Source organism: Salvelinus namaycush, unplaced genomic scaffold, assembly GCF_016432855.1.
Source record: "Salvelinus namaycush isolate Seneca unplaced genomic scaffold, SaNama_1.0 Scaffold374, whole genome shotgun sequence".
Classification (NCBI taxonomy): domain Eukaryota; kingdom Metazoa; phylum Chordata; class Actinopteri; order Salmoniformes; family Salmonidae; genus Salvelinus; species Salvelinus namaycush.
The window spans coordinates 91687-110084 of record NW_024060719.1 but is presented as its reverse complement, the minus strand read 5'-3'; the positions used below and the strand labels follow the sequence as shown (position 1 = coordinate 110084).

At 47.8% G+C, this 18398-nt stretch overlaps 1 protein-coding gene across 1 annotated transcript in view; it reads right to left on the bottom strand.

Annotated features, from left to right (window-relative positions):
* Positions 1-1049: 1049 nt before the first annotated feature.
* LOC120040699 overlaps positions 1050-18398 on the bottom strand; it is a 32909-nt gene continuing 15560 nt past the window's right edge. The window contains exons 4-10 of the mRNA XM_038985767.1: positions 16751-16918; positions 13275-13442; positions 11464-11567; positions 11191-11275; positions 9654-9775; positions 2509-2608; positions 1050-2080 (exon numbers count right to left, since the gene is read on the bottom strand). Of these exons, the coding sequence (XP_038841695.1) occupies positions 2018-2080; positions 2509-2608; positions 9654-9775; positions 11191-11275; positions 11464-11567; positions 13275-13442; positions 16751-16918 (810 nt within the window). The 3' untranslated portion in view covers positions 1050-2017. The remainder of the gene's footprint in view (positions 2081-2508; positions 2609-9653; positions 9776-11190; positions 11276-11463; positions 11568-13274; positions 13443-16750; positions 16919-18398) is intronic.

The window sequence follows — 18398 nt, the reverse complement described above, 5'->3', positions numbered from 1 at the left end:
TCGTGACACCGTGTGGGTGAAGGGCAGTAGGAAGCCAAGCCAGGACATAAACTTGACATAGGGTGACATTGTGCATGTTAAGACAGCCTTATGTAGGGCTTATGACAGCAGTTAAGGACTACTTCTAAAGACACTGGGTAGACAGAGGACACAGTGGAAAACAGGGGGGGGGGGGGGTGAGAAGCATCCTAGAGGAGGAAGAGGGGATGAATGGAGACTGAATAGAAGAGTCATTGTGGTTGTGAACGAATGAGTGAAACCAGGCACTGATCTTTCTCACTCGTGGTCGACAGGCAAAACATATGTCCCTTTTTACCAAGGAGTTAAACCCTAACTGTGATGCTACCACACTAAAATCATCATCATTATGTGCCTTAAAACTATACTTCAGATAATCTCACCTTCTCAATGTGATCTGAACGACCAGTGAACAACGTTGGTTGTATCTCAAAATGACACCCCTATTCTCCAGATAGTTCATTACTTTTGGTCTTGGAACCAATATATAGATATAGATATGCTAGAATATGGTTTCACTTCAGATTTGACAACTATCATATTTCTTCCTAAGTAACTGACCAATAAAACAAATGTCGGACGTTTAGCATCGATTCATATCAGCGCACACACTCCTTTGCTGCACGGGGGGGGTGCATTCAGCGTGTGTGTATGTGTGTGTGTGTGAGTAAGCTGAGATAAGAGGCTGATCCATGTCTCTGAAACATGGAGTGAGTGAACAGAAAAGGAGAGAGAGCGAGAGCGAGAGCGAGAGAGGGATGGACTGGGAGAGAGAGAGGGGGATGGACTGGGAGAGCGAGAGCGAGAGCGAGAGCGAGAGGGATGGACTGGGAGAGCGAGAGAGAGAGAGCGAGAGAGAGAGAGAGGGATGGACTGGGAGAGCGAGAGCGAGAGAGGGATGGACTGGGAGAGCGAGAGGGGGATGGACTGGGAGAGCGAGAGCGAGAGGGGGATGGACTGGGAGAGCGAGAGCGAGAGCGAGGGATGGACTGGGGGAGAGAGAGAGGGGGATGGACTGGGAGAGCGAGAGAGAAAGAGAGAGAAAGGGGGATGGACTGGGAGAGAGAGAGGGGGATGGACTGGGAGAGGAAAAAGGGAGTGATACAGAAAGAGGAGTGATGAGAGAGAAGGCCCGCCCCATCCTCCTCAACTACCCTGGTTCTGTTGCCCTTCTCCTCCCTGGAAGCCCCTCCCCTTCCTCATGAAACACTTCCTGTCTCAGTGCACAGCATCGACCAATCAGAGCGGAAACGGCAGTGTGAGCAGGAGGCCAGTGTACTGCACTGCATAAATAATACACACACTTTCCCGATTACTGACAACGCTGTATTTCTGCACACCTTCCTCTACCCAGATCTTAAACCAATACTAACAACAATGTAAAGATTGTACTGTCCTCCATTCTCTCTAGATTTCAGTTGGACACACATTGTAGATGTGTTTTGTAGGAGTACAACAGCACACACACTTTAAAAAGGTAAATGAAGAGAAAGCACCTTTATAAACCAAAATAACCCCACTAGTGAAAACACATCTCAATCCAGGTTCTGAATGATTCATCACGAACAGAATATTAACAATAGCAATAACAACGATGATGTCATAATAGTCAGAATCTTTGGGCTTCCATATTCTCCACTGGGTTAGTCAGGACAACAACACAGTCCAACTGAGTGTCTCCACAGCGTTCAGAAGACAAATCCAATCATCACGCAGGAAGGTAAGACAGTACAAAGGGGGAAAAGTCCAACTGCCCCTCGTACATACGTGTGTGTGTGTGTGTGTGTGTGTGTCAGTCAAAAGGCCATTACTAGAATAACATCATCATAGGAAGAAGGCAGAGTCTATTACTTAAAGAGTTCACTTGGCGGAGGAGAGGGGGGACGGACATCGCTCCCAGACACTGATCTAAGGTCTGTTGCGTTGCGTTTCCTTCCCTAATGCGTCAGGTTAGGATGTGGAGACGCTGAGCAGACCCTAGATCTGTGGGGGTCATAGGTCATTCAGAATCCCGCTGGACCTCGGAGGCGTCCGCCCGACAGATAGGACACGTTCTGTTAGCCTGGAGAGAGACAGAGATGATTCTACTAGTCATACATGGATGTTCACTTCCCTTTACAGTGCATGACAAAGCTTGTAAAATTCAACTGTACACAGAATGGAAGAAGACCTGATCAAAACACTGTTTCATCTAGTTGTGCTGTCTGACTGTTAAATGAAGTCTCTTGTATAGATATATCACCATCTCTGTCTGTTAAATAAAGTCTATTGTATAGATATATCACCATCTCTGTCTCTTGTATAGATATATCAGCACCTGTCTGTTAAATAAAGTATCTTGTATAGATATATCACCATCTCTGTCTGTTAAATAAAGTCTCTTGTATAGATATATCACCATCTCTGTTAAATACAGTCTCTTGTATAGATATATCACCATCTCTGTTAAATAAAGTCTCTTGTATAGATATATCACCATCTCTGTCTCACCTTCAGCCACTTGTCAACACACTTGGTGTGGAACTCGTGGTTACAGGGCAGGACTCTTAGCAGCTGACGGGACTCAAAGTCACACATACACACAACGCACCTGGAACAGAGAGACAATATTAATATAACACCTGGAACAGAGAGACAATGTTAATATAACACCTGGAACAGAGAAACAACGTTAATATAACGCCTGGAACAGAGAGACAACGTTAATATAACACCCGGAACAGAGAGACAACGTTAATATAACACCCGGAACAGAGAGACAACGTTAATATAACACCCGGAACAGAGAGACAACGTTAATATAACACCCGGAACAGAGAGACAACGTTAATATAACACCCGGAACAGAGAGACAACGTTAATATAACACCCGGAACAGAGAGACAACGTTAATATAACACCCGGAACAGAGAGACAACGTTAATATAACACCCGGAACAGAGAGACAACGTTAATATAACACCCGGAACAGAGAGACAACGTTAATATAACACCCGGAACAGAGAGACAACGTTAATATAACACCCGGAACAGAGAGACAACGTTAATATAACACCCGGAACAGAGAGACAACGTTAATATAACACCCGGAACAGAGAGACAACGTTAATATAACACCCGGAACAGAGAGACAACGTTAATATAACACCCGGAACAGAGACGTCCGGGTGTATTAACGTTGTCTCTGTCTCTCTGTTCTGACTGGTGGTGGTGGTTGAAGGGACTCTACTCACAGTGTCTGTTCTGACTGGTGGTTGTTGAAGGGACTCTACTCACAGTGTCTGTTCTGACTGGTGGTTGTTGAAGGGACTCTACTCACAGTGTCTGTTCTGACTGGTGGTTGAAAGGACTCTACTCACAGTGTCTGTTCTGACTGGTTGTTGTTGAAGGGACTCTACTCACAGTGTCTGTTCTGACTGGTTGTTGAAGGGATTCTACTCACAGTGTCTGTTCTGACTGGTGGTTGTTGTTGAAGGGACTCTACTCACAGTGTCTGTTCTGACTGGTGGTTGTTGAAGGGACTCTACTCACAGTGTCTGTTCTGACTGGTGGTGGTTGTTGAAGGGATTCTACTCACAGTGTCTGTTCTGACAGGTGGTTGTTGAAGGGACTCTACTCACAGTGTCTGTTCTGACTGGTGGTTGAAGGGACTCTACTCACAGTGTCTGTTCTGACTGGTGGTTGAAGGGACTCTACTCACAGTGTCTGTTCTGACTGGTGGTTGTTGAAGGGAATCTACTCACAGTGTCTGTTCTGACTGGTGGTGGTTGTTGAAGGGATTCTACTCACAGTGTCTGTTCTGACTGGTGGTGGTTGAAGGGACTCTACTCACAGTGTCTGTTCTGACTGGTGGTTGTTGAAGGGACTCTACTCACAGTGTCTGTTCTGACTGGTGGTTGTTGAAGGGACTCTACTCACAGTGTCTGTTCTGACTGGTGGTGGTTGTTGAAGGGACTCTACTCACAGTGTCTGTTCTGACTGGTGGTGGTTGTTGAAGGGACTCTACTCACAGTGTCTGTTCTGACTGGTGGTGGTTGTTGAAGGGACTCTACTCACAGTGTCTGTAGTGACTGGTGGTGGTTGTTGAAGGGACTCTACTCACAGTGTCTGTTCTGACTGGTGGTGGTTGTTGAAGGGACTCTACTCACAGTGTCTGTTCTGACTGGTGGTGGTTGTTGAAGGGACTCTACTCACAGTGTCTGTTCTGACTGGTGGTTGTTGTTGAAGGGACTCTACTCACAGTGTCTGTTCTGACTGGTGGTTGTTGAAGGGACTACTCACAGTGTCTGTTCTGACTGGTGGTGGTTGAAGGGACTCTACTCACAGTGTCTGTTCTGACTGGTGGTTGTTGTTGAAGGGACTCTACTCACAGTGTCTGTTCTGACTGGTGGTGGTTGTTGAAGGGATTCTACTCACAGTGTCTGTTCTGACTGGTGGTTGAAGGGACTCTACTCACAGTGTCTGTTCTGACTGGCGGTTGAAGGGACTCTACTCACTGTGTCTGTTCAGACTGGTGGTTATTGTTAAAGGGACTCTACTCACAGTGTCTGTTCTGACTGGTTGTTGTTGAAGGGACTCTACTCACAGTGTCTGTTCTGACTGGTGGTGGTTGTTGAAGGGACTCTACTCACAGTGTCTGTTCTGACTGGTGGTTGTTGTTGAAGGGACTCTACTCACAGTGTCTGTTCTGACTGGTGGTGGTTGTTGAAGGGACTCTACTCACAGTGTCTGTTCTGACTGGTGTTGGTTGTTGAAGGGACTCTACTCACAGTGTCTGTTCTGACTGGTGGTTGTTGTTGAAGGGACTCTACTCACAGTGTCTGTTCTGACTGGTGGTTGTTAAAGGGACTCTACTCACAGTGTCTGTTCTGACTGGTGGTTGTGGTTGAAGGGATTCTACTCACAGTGTCTGTTCTGACTGGTGGTTGTGGTTGAAGGGATTCTACTCACAGTGTCTGTTCTGACTGGTGGTTGTTGTTGAAGGGACTCTACTCACAGTGTCTGTTCTGACTGGTGGTTGAAGGGATTCTACTCACAGTGTCTGTTCTGACTGGTGGTGGTTGTTGAAGGGATTCTACTCACAGTGTCTGTTCTGACTGGTGGTTGTTGTTGAAGGGACTCTACTCACAGTGTCTGTTCTGACTGGTGGTTGTTAAAGGGACTCTACTCACAGTGTCTGTTCTGACTGGTGGTTGTTAAAGGGACTCTACTCACAGTGTCTGTTCTGACTGGTGGTTGTTGAAGGGATTCTACTCACAGTGTCTGTTCTGACTGGTGGTTGTTGTTGAAGGGACTCTACTCACAGTGTCTGTTCTGACTGGTGGTTGTTGAAGGGACTCTACTCACAGTGTCTGTTCTGACTGGTGGTTGTTGTTGAAGGGACTCTACTCACAGTGTCTGTTCTGACTGGTGGTGGTTGAAGGGACTCTACTCACAGTGTCTGTTCTGACTGGTGGTTGTTGAAGGGACTCTACTCACAGTGTCTGTTCTGACTGGTGGTTGTTGTTGAAGGGACTCTACTCACAGTGTCTGTTCTGACTGGTGGTGGTTGAAGGGACTCTACTCACAGTGTCTGTTCTGACTGGTGGTTGTTGTTGAAGGGACTCTACTCACAGTGTCTGTTCTGACTGGTGGTGGTTGAAGGGACTCTACTCACAGTGTCTGTTCTGACTGGTGGTTGTTGAAGGGACTCTACTCACAGTGTCTGTTCTGACTGGTGGTTGTTGTTGAAGGGACTCTACTCACAGTGTCTGTTCTGACTGGTGGTTGAAGGGACTCTACTCACAGTGTCTGTTCTGACTGGTGGTGGTTGTTGAAGGGACTCTACTCACAGTGTCTGTTCTGACTGGTTGTTGTTGAAGGGACTCTACTCACAGTGTCTGTTCTGACTGGTGGTGGTTGTTGAAGGGACTCTACTCACAGTGTCTGTTCTGACTGGTTGTTGTTGAAGGGACTCTACTCACAGTGTCTGTTCTGACTGGTTGTTGTTGAAGGGACTCTACTCACAGTGTCTGTTCTGACTGGTTGTTGTTGAAGGGACTCTACTCACAGTGTCTGTTCTGACTGGTGGTTGTTGAAGGGACTCTACTCACAGTGTCTGTTCTGACTGGTGGTTGTTGAAGGGACTCTACTCACAGTGTCTGTTCTGACTGGTGGTTGTTGAAGGGACTCTACTCACAGTGTCTGTTCTGACTGGTGGTTGTTGTTGAAGGGACTCTACTCACAGTGTCTGTTCTGACTGGTGGTTGTTGTTGAAGGGACTCTACTCACAGTGTCTGTTCTGACTGGTGGTTGTTGTTGAAGAGACTCTACTCACAGTGTCTGTTCTGACTGGTGGTTGTTGTTGAAGGGACTCTACTCACAGTGTCTGTTCTGACTGGTGGTTGGTGTTGAAGGGACTCTACTCACAGTGTCTGTTCTGACTGGTGGTTGGTGTTGAAGGGACTCTACTCACAGTGTCTGTTCTGACTGGTGGTTGGTGTTGAAGGGACTCTACTCACAGTGTCTGTTCTGACTGGTGGTGGTTGAAGGGATTCTACTCACAGTGTCTGTTCTGACTGGTGGTGGTTGTTGAAGGGACTCTACTCTCAGTGTCTGTTCTGACTGGTGGTTGTTGTTGTAGGGACTCTACTCGCAGTGTCTGTTCTGACTGGTGGTTGTTGAAGGGACTCTACTCTCAGTGTCTGTTCTGACTGGTGGTTGTTGTTGTAGGGACTCTACTCACAGTGTCTGTTCTGACTGGTGGTTGTTGAAGGGACTCTACTCACAGTGTCTGTTCTGACTGGTGGTTGTTGAAGGGACTCTACTCACAGTGTCTGTTCTGACTGGTGGTTGTTGAAGGGACTCTACTCACAGTGTCTGTTCTGACTGGTGGTTGTTGAAGGGACTCTACTCACAGTGTCTGTTCTGACTGGTGGTTGTTGAAGGGACTCTACTCACAGTGTCTGTTCTGACTGGTGGTTGTTGAAGGGACTCTACTCACAGTGTCTGTTCTGACTGGTGGTTGTTGAAGGGACTCTACTCACAGTGTCTGTTCTGACTGGTGGTTGAAGGGACTCTACTCACAGTGTCTGTTCTGACTGGTGGTTGTGGTTGAAGGGACTCTACTCACAGTGTCTGTTCTGACTGGTGGTTGATGAAGGGACTCTACTCACAGTGTCTGTTCTGACTGGTGGTTGGTGTTGAAGGGACTCTACTCACAGTGTCTGTTCTGACTGGTGGTTGGTGTTGAAGGGACTCTACTCACAGTGTCTGTTCTGACTGGTTGTTGTTGAAGGGACTCTACTCACAGTGTCTGTTCTGACTGGTGGTGGTTGTTGAAGGGACTCTACTCACAGTGTCTGTTCTGACTGGTGGTTGTGGTTGAAGGGACTCTACTCACAGTGTCTGTTCTGACTGGTGGTTGTTGAAGGGACTCTACTCACAGTGTCTGTTCTGACTGGTGGTTGAAGGGACTCTACTCACAGTGTCTGTTCTGACTGGTGGTTGTTGTTGAAGGGACTCTACTCACAGTGTCTGTTCTGACTGGTGGTTGTGGTTGAAGGGACTCTACTCACAGTGTCTGTTCTGACTGGTGGTTGTGGTTGAAGGGACTCTACTCACAGTGTCTGTTCTGACTGGTGGTTGAAGGGACTCTACTCACAGTGTCTGTTCTGACTGGTGGTTGTGGTTGAAGGGACTCTACTCACAGTGTCTGTTCTGACTGGTGGTTGTGGTTGAAGGGACTCTACTCACAGTGTCTGTTCTGACTGGTGGTTGGTGTTGAAGGGACTCTACTCACAGTGTCTGTTCTGACTGGTGGTTGGTGTTGAAGGGACTCTACTCACAGTGTCTGTTCTGACTGGTGGTTGTTGAAGGGACTCTACTCACGGTGTCTGTTCTGACTGGTGGTGGTTGTTGAAGGGACTCTACTCACGGTGTCTGTTCTGACTGGTGGTGGTTGTTGAAGGGACTCTACTCACAGTGTCTGTTCTGACTGGTGGTGGTTGTTGAAGGGACTCTACTCACAGTGTCTGTTCTGACTGGTGGTTGTTGAAGGGACTCTACTCACAGTGTCTGTTCTGACTGGTGGTTGAAGGGACTCTACACAGTGTCTGTTCTGACTGGTGGTTGTTGTTGAAGGGACTCTACTCACAGTGTCTGTTCTGACTGGTGGTTGTGGTTGAAGGGACTCTACTCACAGTGTCTGTTCTGACTGGTGGTTGTGGTTGAAGGGACTCTACTCACAGTGTCTGTTCTGACTGGTGGTTGTTGAAGGGACTCTACTCACAGTGTCTGTTCTGACTGGTGGTTGTTGAAGGGACTCTACTCACAGTGTCTGTTCTGACTGGTTGTTGTTGAAGGGACTCTACTCACAGTGTCTGTTCTGACTGGTGGTTGTGGTTGAAGGGACTCTACTCACAGTGTCTGTTCTGACTGGTGGTTGTGGTTGAAGGGACTCTACTCACAGTGTCTGTTCTGACTGGTGGTTGTGGTTGAAGGGACTCTACTCACAGTGTCTGTTCTGACTGGTGGTTGTTGAAGGGACTCTACTCACAGTGTCTGTTCTGACTGGTGGTTGTTGAAGGGACTCTACTCACAGTGTCTGTTCTGACTGGTTGTTGTTGAAGGGACTCTACTCACAGTGTCTGTTCTGACTGGTGGTTGTGGTTGAAGGGACTCTACTCACAGTGTCTGTTCTGACTGGTGGTTGTTGAAGGGACTCTACTCACAGTGTCTGTTCTGACTGGTGGTTGGTGTTGAAGGGACTCTACTCACAGTGTCTGTTCTGACTGGTGGTTGTTGAAGGGACTCTACTCACGGTGTCTGTTCTGACTGGTGGTGGTTGTTGAAGGGACTCTACTCACAGTGTCTGTTCTGACTGGTGGTTGTTGAAGGGACTCCACTCACAGTTTCTGTTCTGACTGGTGGTGGTTGTTGAAGGGACTCTACTCACAGTGTCTGTTCTGACTGGTGGTTGAAGGGACTCTACTCACAGTGTCTGTTCTGACTGGTGGTGGTTGAAGGGACTCTACTCACAGTGTCTGTTCTGACTGGTGGTTGTTGTTGAAGGGACTCTACTCACAGTGTCTGTTCTGACTGGTGGTTGTTAAAGGGACTCTACTCACAGTGTCTGTTCTGACTGGTGGTTGTTAAAGGGACTCTACTCACAGTGTCTGTTCTGACTGGTGGTTGTTAAAGGGACTCTACTCACAGTGTCTGTTCTGATTGGTGGTGGTTGTTGAAGGGACTCTACTCACAGTGTCTGTTCTGATTGGTGGTGGTTGTTGAAGGGACTCTACTCACAGTGTCTGTTCTGACTGGTGGTTGTTGAAGGGACTCTACTCACAGTGTCTGTTCTGATTGGTGGTGGTTGTTGAAGGGACTCTACTCACAGTGTCTGTTCTGACTGGTGGTTGTTAAAGGGACTCTACTCACAGTGTCTGTTCTGACTGGTGGTTGTTGAAGGGACTCTACTCACAGTGTCTGTTCTGACTGGTGGTTGTTGAAGGGACTCTACTCACAGTGTCTGTTCTGACTGGTGGTTGTTGTTGAAGGGACTCTACTCACAGTGTCTGTTCTGACTGGTGGTTGTTGAAGGGACTCTACTCACAGTGTCTGTTCTGACTGGTGGTTGTTGAAGGGACTCTACTCACAGTGTCTGTTCTGACTGGTGGTTGTTGGGGTTGAAGCGGTAGGAGGGAAGCTGTTCTATGTCAGCCTTGGTCAGTCCTCTGGGTTTGGCCTCGCCCAGACGCTCTGCTAGGTTCAACAGGGCCTGGAGGTCAGACAGGGGGGTTAAAGGTTAGAGGTCAGAGAAGAGCCGGTCTACCTACACAAGATAACTTCTTGTTGTCCTCCCATCTACCCTAGGTGCGTTCATTCCCTCGCCCTTGAGGACATAACAGCATTGGATTGATAGACACTCATGTTCTGCATAGTGTACATCACACACCAATCAACAGGTTTTAATCCTTTTAGCCCACTGAGCTGAAGCCTAGGCATTAGCTATTGGAACTAACACGAGGCTAGATGTGTCAGCCAACACTAGACTGTAGTTCATTAAAACTACCTCCACTACATTAGAGTTGACTAGACCATGTAGATGTATAGTTAGCTCTGTGGCTAGCTTACCTCCACTACACTAGACGATAGAGATGTATAGTTAGCTCTGTGGCTAGCTTACCTCCACTACACCATATAGATGTATAGTTAGCTCTGTGGCTAGCTTACCTCCACTAGACCATATATACGTATAGTTAGCTCCGTGGCTAGCTTACCTCCACTATACCATATAGATGTATAGTTAGCTCTGTGGCTAGCTTACCTCCACTACATCATATAAATGTATAGTTAGCTCTCTGACTTGCTTACCTCCACTACACTAGACCATATAGATGTATAGTTAGCTCCGTGGCTAGCTTACCTCCACTATACCATATAGATGTATAGTTAGCTCTGTGGCTAGCTTACCTCCACTACACCATATAGATGTATAGTTAGCTCTGTGGCTAGCTTACCTCCACTACACTAGACCATATAGATGTATAGTTAGCTCTGTGGCTAGCTTACCTCCACTAGACCATATAGATGTATAGTTAGCTCTGTGGCTAGCTTACCTCCACTACACCATATAGATGTATAGTTAGCTCTGTGGCTAGCTTACCTCCACTACACCATATAGATGTATAGTTAGCTCTGTGGCTAGCTTACCTCCACTACACCATATAGATGTATAGTTAGCTCTGTGGCTAGCTTACCTCCACTACACCATATAGATGTATAGTTAGCTCTGTGGGTAGCTTACCTCCACTACACCATATAGATGTATAGTTAGCTCTGTGGCTAGCTTACCTCCACTACACCATATAGATGTATAGTTAGCTCTGTGGCTAGCTTACCTCCACTACACCATATAGATGTATAGTTAGCTCTGTAGCTAGCTTACCTCCACTACACCATATAGATGTATAGTTAGCTCTGTGGCTAGCTTACCTCCACTACACTAGACCATAGAGATGTATAGTTAGCTCTGTGGCTAGCTTACCTCCACTACACCATATAGATGTATAGTTAGCTCTGTGGCTAGCTTACCTCCACTACACTAGACCATATAGATGTATAGTTACCTTTGTGGCTAGCTTACCTCCACTAGACCATATATATGTATAGTTAGCTCTGTGGCTAGCTTACTTCATAGTTCTCTACCTCTCCATCATCCACATCTAACTCTAGACTGATGGTAGGACCGACTGTAGGAACCACTGGAAGCATCGACCTGAGAGACAGGAGAGGGAGAGATGGAGAGACAGGGGAGGGAGAACATTTCAATAAACAAAATGATCACAATGCCTAATATAACATCATACAGTATTATACCATATAAACCCATGATTTGTTCCAGCATGTACTGCATACCTAATGCACAGGTGCCGCTACAACAACAAGAGAAGAAGAAGTACTCACAGGAAGTAAGGCAGGAAGCCTGGGTGGTAGGGGGCCGGGGGCACGGTCTGCTGGGAGCGGTAACGACGCCCTGTGATTCGCCGAGGCATGAAGTGGGGGTACGGCTGGGAGAGGGACAGAGAAAGGAACGGTAAGAACCCTTCATAGAGGTAAGGACATGGTGTTCTCCATCTGTGTGTACATAGTGTTACTGTAACATGTTGTTCTCCATCTGTGTGTACATAGTGTTACTGTAACATGTTGTTCTCCATCTGTGTGTACATAGTGTTACTGTAACATGGTGTTCTCCATCTGTGTGTACATAGTGTTATTGTCACATGGTGTTCTCCATCTGTGTGTACATAGTGTTATTGTAACATGGTGTTCTCCATCTGTGTGTACATAGTGTTACTGTAACATGGTGTTCTCCATCTGTGTGTACATAGTGTTATTGTCACATGGTGTTCTCCATCTGTGTGTACATAGTGTTATTGTAACATGGTGTTCTCCATCTGTGTGTACATAGTGTTACTGTAACATGGTGTTCTCCATCTGTGTGTACATAGTGTTACTGTCACATGGTGTTCTCCATCTGTGTGTACATAGTGTTACTGTCACATGGTGTTCTCCATCTTTGTGTACATAGTGTTATTGTCACATGGTGTTCTCCATCTGTGTGTACATAGTGTTATTGTAACATGTTGTGAAATCTGTTGTGAAAGTATTGTACAGTTTTTAAAATGTATAACTGCCTTAATTCTGCTGGACCCCAGGAAGAGTAGCTGCTGCCTCGGCAGGAACTAATGAGGATCCATAATAAACCCCAGGAAGAGTAGCTGCTGCCTTGGCAGGAACTAATGAGGATCCATAATAAACCCCAGGAAGAGTAGCTGCTGCCTTGGCAGGAACTAATGGGGATCCATAATAAACCCCAGGAAGAGTAGCTGCTGCCTTGGCAGGAACTAATGGGGATCCATAATAAACCCCAGGAAGAGTAGCTGCTGCCTTGGCAGGAACTAATGGGGATCCATAATAAACCCCAGGAAGAGTAGCTGCTGCCTTGGCAGGAACTAATGGGGATCCATAATAAACCCCAGGAAGAGTAGCTGCTGCCTTGGCAGGAACTAATGGGGATCCATAATAAACCCCAGGAAGAGTAGCTGCTGCCTTGGCAGGAACTAATGGGGATCCATAATAAACCCCAGGAAGAGTAGCTGCTGCCTTGGCAGGAACTAATGGGGATCCATAATAAACCCCAGGAAGAGTAGCTGCTGCCTCGGCAGGAACTAATGGGGATCCATAATAAACCCCAGGAAGAGTAGCTGCTGCCTTGGCAGGAACTAATGGGGATCCATAATAAACCCCAGGAAGAGTAGCTGCTGCCTTGGCAGGAACTAATGGGGATCCATAATAAACCCCAGGAAGAGTAGCTGCTGCCTTGGCAGGAACTAATGGGGATCCATAATAAACCCCAGGAAGAGTAGCTGCTGCCTTGGCAGGAACTAAATGGGATCCTTAATAAATACAAATACTTAGACGAGTGGCCGTGCAAGACAGCCCTTGGGCAGGTGTTTTGATGGCTAGCATGAGGTGTGGGTGAACAGCTCCTGTGACAGGGAGTCGTGATGAGAGAGGAACTGGAGGGGGGCAGGGAGGAAGGGTGAGAGAGGAACTGGAAGGGGGCAGGGAGGAAGGGTGAGAGAGGTACTGGAGGGGGGCAGGGAGGAAGGGTGAGAGAGGAACTGGAGGGGGGCAGGGAGGAAGGGTGAGAGAGGAACTGGAAGGGGGCAGGGAGGAAGGGTGAGAGAGGTACTGGGGGAGGGGCGTCTTACCACTCCGAACAGCTCCTGTGACAGGGAGTCGTGATGAGACAGGAACTGGAGGGGTGTGGAGGGGGGAAGGGAGGAGGGGTGGTGTGCTCCATGAGGGTAGTTGAACCCCCCTCCCACAGACAGGTGCTCTCCAAGCAGCTCCACCTCGTTCTCTATCCTCTGCAACGGCTATGACAGGGATACAAAGGGTTATGAAGGGTCATAAGCATACAAAAAGGGCTATGAAGGGTCATATGCCCTTTTAACATGCCTACAAAAAGGGCTGTGAAGGGTCATAGGCATATTAAAGGGGCATACAAAAAGGGCTTTGAAGGGTCATAGGCATAGAAAAAGGGCTATGAAGGGTCATAGGCATACAAGGGGATTATGTGCTGTTACAACTTGTTCTCTAGGCCTGGGGAAAAGTTTATAATGGATTCTAAAACTGTTATGTCAAGTCACTTTGACTAATTATAATTCAAGTCAAAGTGAGCACATTGTGAATAGAAGGCAATTTGAGATGTGAATATGAGACTGGGCCTGGGCAGCACCACTACCTTAATGGTTAAAGGGCCCTGGACAGCACCACTACCTTAATGGTTAAAGGGCCCGGACAGCACCACTACCTTAATGGTTAAAGGGCCCGGACAGCACCAAAGGGCCCGGACAGCACCACTACCTTAATGGTTAAAGGGCCCGGACAGCACCACTACCTTAATGGTTAAAGGGCCCGGACAGCACCACTACCTTAATGGTTAAAGGGCCCGGGCAGCACCACTACCTTAATGGTTAAAGGGCCCGGGCAGCACCACTACCTTAATGGTTAAAGGGCCCGGGCAGAACCACTACCTTAATGGTTAAAGGGCCCGGACAGCACCACTACCTTAATGGTTAAAGGGCCCGGGCAGCACCACTACCTTAATGGTTAAAGGGCCCGGGCAGCACCACTACCTTAATGGTTAAAGGGCCCGGACAGCACCACTACCTTAATGGTTAAAGGGCCCGGGCAGCACCACTACCTTAATGGTTAAAGGGCCCGGGCAGCACCACTACCTTAATGGTTAAAGGGCCCGGACAGCACCACTACCTTAATGGTTAAAGGGCCCGGACAGCACCACTACCTGAATGGTTAAAGGGCCCGGGCAGCACCACTACCTGAATGGTTAAAGGGCCCGGGCAGCACCACTACCTGAATGGTTAAAGGGCCCGGGCAGCACCACTACCTTAATGGTTAAAGGGCCCGGACAGCACCACTACCTTAATGGTTAAAGGGCCCGGGCAGCACCACTACCTTAATGGTTAAAGGGCCCGGGCAGCACCACTACCTTAATGGTTAAAGGGCCCGGACAGCACCACTACCTTAATGGTTAAAGGGCCCTGGCAGCACCACTACCTTAATGGTTAAAGGGCCCGGACAGCACCACTACCTTAATGGTTAAAGGGCCCTGGCAGCACCACTACCTTAATGGTTAAAGGGCCCGGACAGCACCACTGCCTTAATGGTTAAAGGGCCCGGACAGCACCACTACCTTAATGGTTAAAGGGCCCGGGCAGCACCACTGCCTTAATGGTTAAAGGGCCCGGGCAGCACCACTACCTTAATGGTTAAAGGGCCCGGGCAGCACCACTACCTTAATGGTTAAAGGGCCCGGGCAGCACCACTACCTTAATGGTTAAAGGGCCCGGGCAGCACCACTACCTTAATGGTTAAAGGGCCCGGGCAGAACCACTACCTTAATGGTTAAAGGGCCCGGGCAGAACCACTACCTTAATGGTTAAAGGGCCCGGACAGCACCACTACCTTAATGGTTAAAGGGCCCGGGCAGCACCACTACCTTAATGGTTAAAGGGCCCGGGCAGCACCACTACCTTAATGGTTAAAGGGCCCGGGCAGCACCACTACCTTAATGGTTAAAGGGCCCGGGCAGCACCACTACCTTAATGGTTAAAGGGCCCTGGCAGCACCACTACCTTAATGGTTAAAGGGCCTGGACAGCACCACTACCTTAATGGTTAAAGGGCCCGGACAGCACCACTACCTTAATGGTTAAAGGGCCCGGACAGCACCACTACCTTAATGGTTAAAGGGCCCGGACAGCACCACTACCTTAATGGTTAAAGGGCCCGGGCAGCACCACTACCTTAATGGTTAAAGGGCCCTGGCAGCACCACTACCTTAATGGTTAAAGGGCCTGGACAGCACCACTGCCTTAATGGTTAAAGGGCCCGGACAGCACCACTACCTTAATGGTTAAAGGGCCCGGACAGCACCACTACCTTAATGGTTAAAGGGCCCGGACAGCACCACTGCCTTAATGGTTAAAGGGCCCGGACAGCACCACTGCCTTAATGGTTAAAGGGCCCGGGCAGCACCACTGCCTTAATGGTTAAAGGGCCCGGGCAGCACCACTACCTTAATGGTTAAAGGGCCCGGGCAGCACCACTACCTTAATGGTTAAAGGGCCCGGGCAGCACCACTACCTTAATGGTTAAAGGGCCCGGGCAGCACCACTACCTTAATGGTTAAAGGGCCCGGACAGCACCACTACCTTAATGGTTAAAGGGCCCGGACAGCACCACTACCTTAATGGTTAAAGGGCCCGGACAGCACCACTACCTTAATGGTTAAAGGGCCCGGACAGCACCACTACCTTAATGGTTAAAGGGCCCGGACAGCACCACTACCTTAATGGTTAAAGGGCCCGGACAGCACCAAAGGGCCCGGACAGCACCACTACCTTAATGGTTAAAGGGCCCAGACAGCACCACTACCTTAATGGTTAAAGGGCCCGGACAGCACCACTACCTTAATGGTTAAAGGGCCTGGGCAGCACCACTACCTTAATGGTTAAAGGGCCCGGGCAGAACCACTACCTTAATGGTTAAAGGGCCTGGGTAGTCCCATTGGGCGGCACACAATTGGCCCAGTGTCGTCCGGGTTAGGGGAGGGTTTGGACAGGGTAGGCCGTCATTGTAAATAAGAATTTGTTAACTGACTTGCCTAGTTAAATAAAAAGGTTAAATAAATAGAATACCACTACCTAGGTGGTTAAAGGGTCATTACATCTATTGCAGGATATTAAAAACAAACTAGAGTGGATCCTTGGAGAAACACAGACATTGAAAACAAACTAGAGTGGATCCTTGGAGAAACACAGACATTGAAAACAAACTAGAGTGGATCCTTGGAGAAACACAGACATTAAAAACAAACTAGAGTGGATCCTTGGAGAAACACAGACATTGAAAAACAAACTAGAGTGGATCCTTGGAGAAACACAGACATTAAAAACAAACTAGAGTGGATCCTTGGAGAAACACAGACATTGAAAACAAACTAGAGTGGATCCTTGGAGAAACACAGACATTAAAAACAAACTAGAGTGGATCCTTGGAGAAACACAGACATTGAAAACAAACTAGAGTGGATCCTTGGAGAAACCGTCATAAATACAATTCCATGATTATAATGAAAATCAGAGTGATGTGTTTCTTACCGATCTGGACTGTTGTGTCGGGAAGGGAAGGAAGTGTCCAGGTGGAGGGAGGTGGGGGGGGTGGTGAGAGAGGTGGGGAGGGGGGAGGAGGAAAGGGGGATCACTGGAGAGGAGGGAGGGAAAGGAGTAGGGTACAGGTAAATGCTGCACCGAACACGCCCCCAGCATCTGAGAGAGAGATGGAGAGAGGGAGGGAGAGGGAGGGAGAGATGGAGAGTGAGAGGGAGGGGGAGAGATGGAGAGGCAGGGAGAGAGAGGGAGAGAAAGTGAGGTTTGATACTACTGTGGCATGTCAATGATATATATCTGCATTTAATTATTTTTGCCACCAGGGGACAGCAAACCCAACAAGCAAGGAGTGGAATGACTGACTGGTACCAGACTAGACCAAGGAGTGAATGATAGCTGACTGGTACCCAGACTAGACCAAGGAGTGGAATGATAGCTGACTGGTACCAGGACTAGACCAAGGAGTGGAATGATAGCTGACTGGTACCCAGACTAGACCAAGGAGTGGAATGATAGCTGACTGGTACCCAGACTAGACCAAGGAGTGGAATGATAGCTGACTGGTACCAGACTAGACCAAGGAGTGGAATGATAGCTGACTGGTACCCAGACTAGACCAAGGAGTGGAATGACTGCTGACTGGTACCAGACTAGACCAAGGAGTGAAATGATAGCTGACTGGTACCCAGACTAGACCAAGGAGTGGAATGACTGCTGACTGGTACGAGATGAAACAGGGTAACAGTCTGGGGGGTGATGTCATCTGAAAACTGCTGCTTTAATCCTGGATTACTGGCTTTGCCGTGTGTGTGTGTTTGGTGTGTGTGTGTGTGTTTGGTGTGTGTGTGTGTGTTTGGTGCGTGTGTGTTTGGTGCGTGTGTGTGTGTGTGTGTGTGTTTGCTATATTGTTTTCTGCTTCTGAATGTAAGGAGTGTAGCTAGTCCTTTTCTCTCTCTGATCTCTCACACACACACACACACACACACACACACACACACACACACACACACACACACACACACACACACACACACACACACGACGCTAACTCGCACAAACATGTTTGTATGTTGAGGTCCAGATGTTTGATAATGAAAACAACAATAGTTAAATCTCTAAGCCTTTTATAACCCTAGTATCATCTAGTCTCTATAGCCTTAGTAGCATCTAGTCTCTATAGTATCATCTAGTCTCTATAGCCTTAGTATCATCTAGTCTCTATAGTATCATCTAGTCTCTATAGCCCTAGTATCATCTAGTCTCTATAGTATCATCTAGTCTCTATAGCCCTAGTATCATCTAGTCTCTATAGTATCATCTAGTCTCTATAGCCCTAGTATCATCTAGTCTCTATAGTATCATCTAGTCTCTATAGCCTTAGTATCATCTAGTCTCTAAAGCCTTAGTGTCATCTAGTCTCTATAGCCTTAGTATCATCTAGTCTCTATAGCCTTAGTATCATCTAGTCTCTGTAGCCTTAGTATCATCTAGTCTCTATAGCCTTAGTATCATCTAGTCTCTGTAGCCTTAGTATCATCTAGTCTCTATAGCCTTAGTATCATCTAGTCTCTATAGCCTTAAACTCTATCCTATCCTAGCCTCTATAGCCTTAGTATCATCTAGTCTCTATAGCCCATTA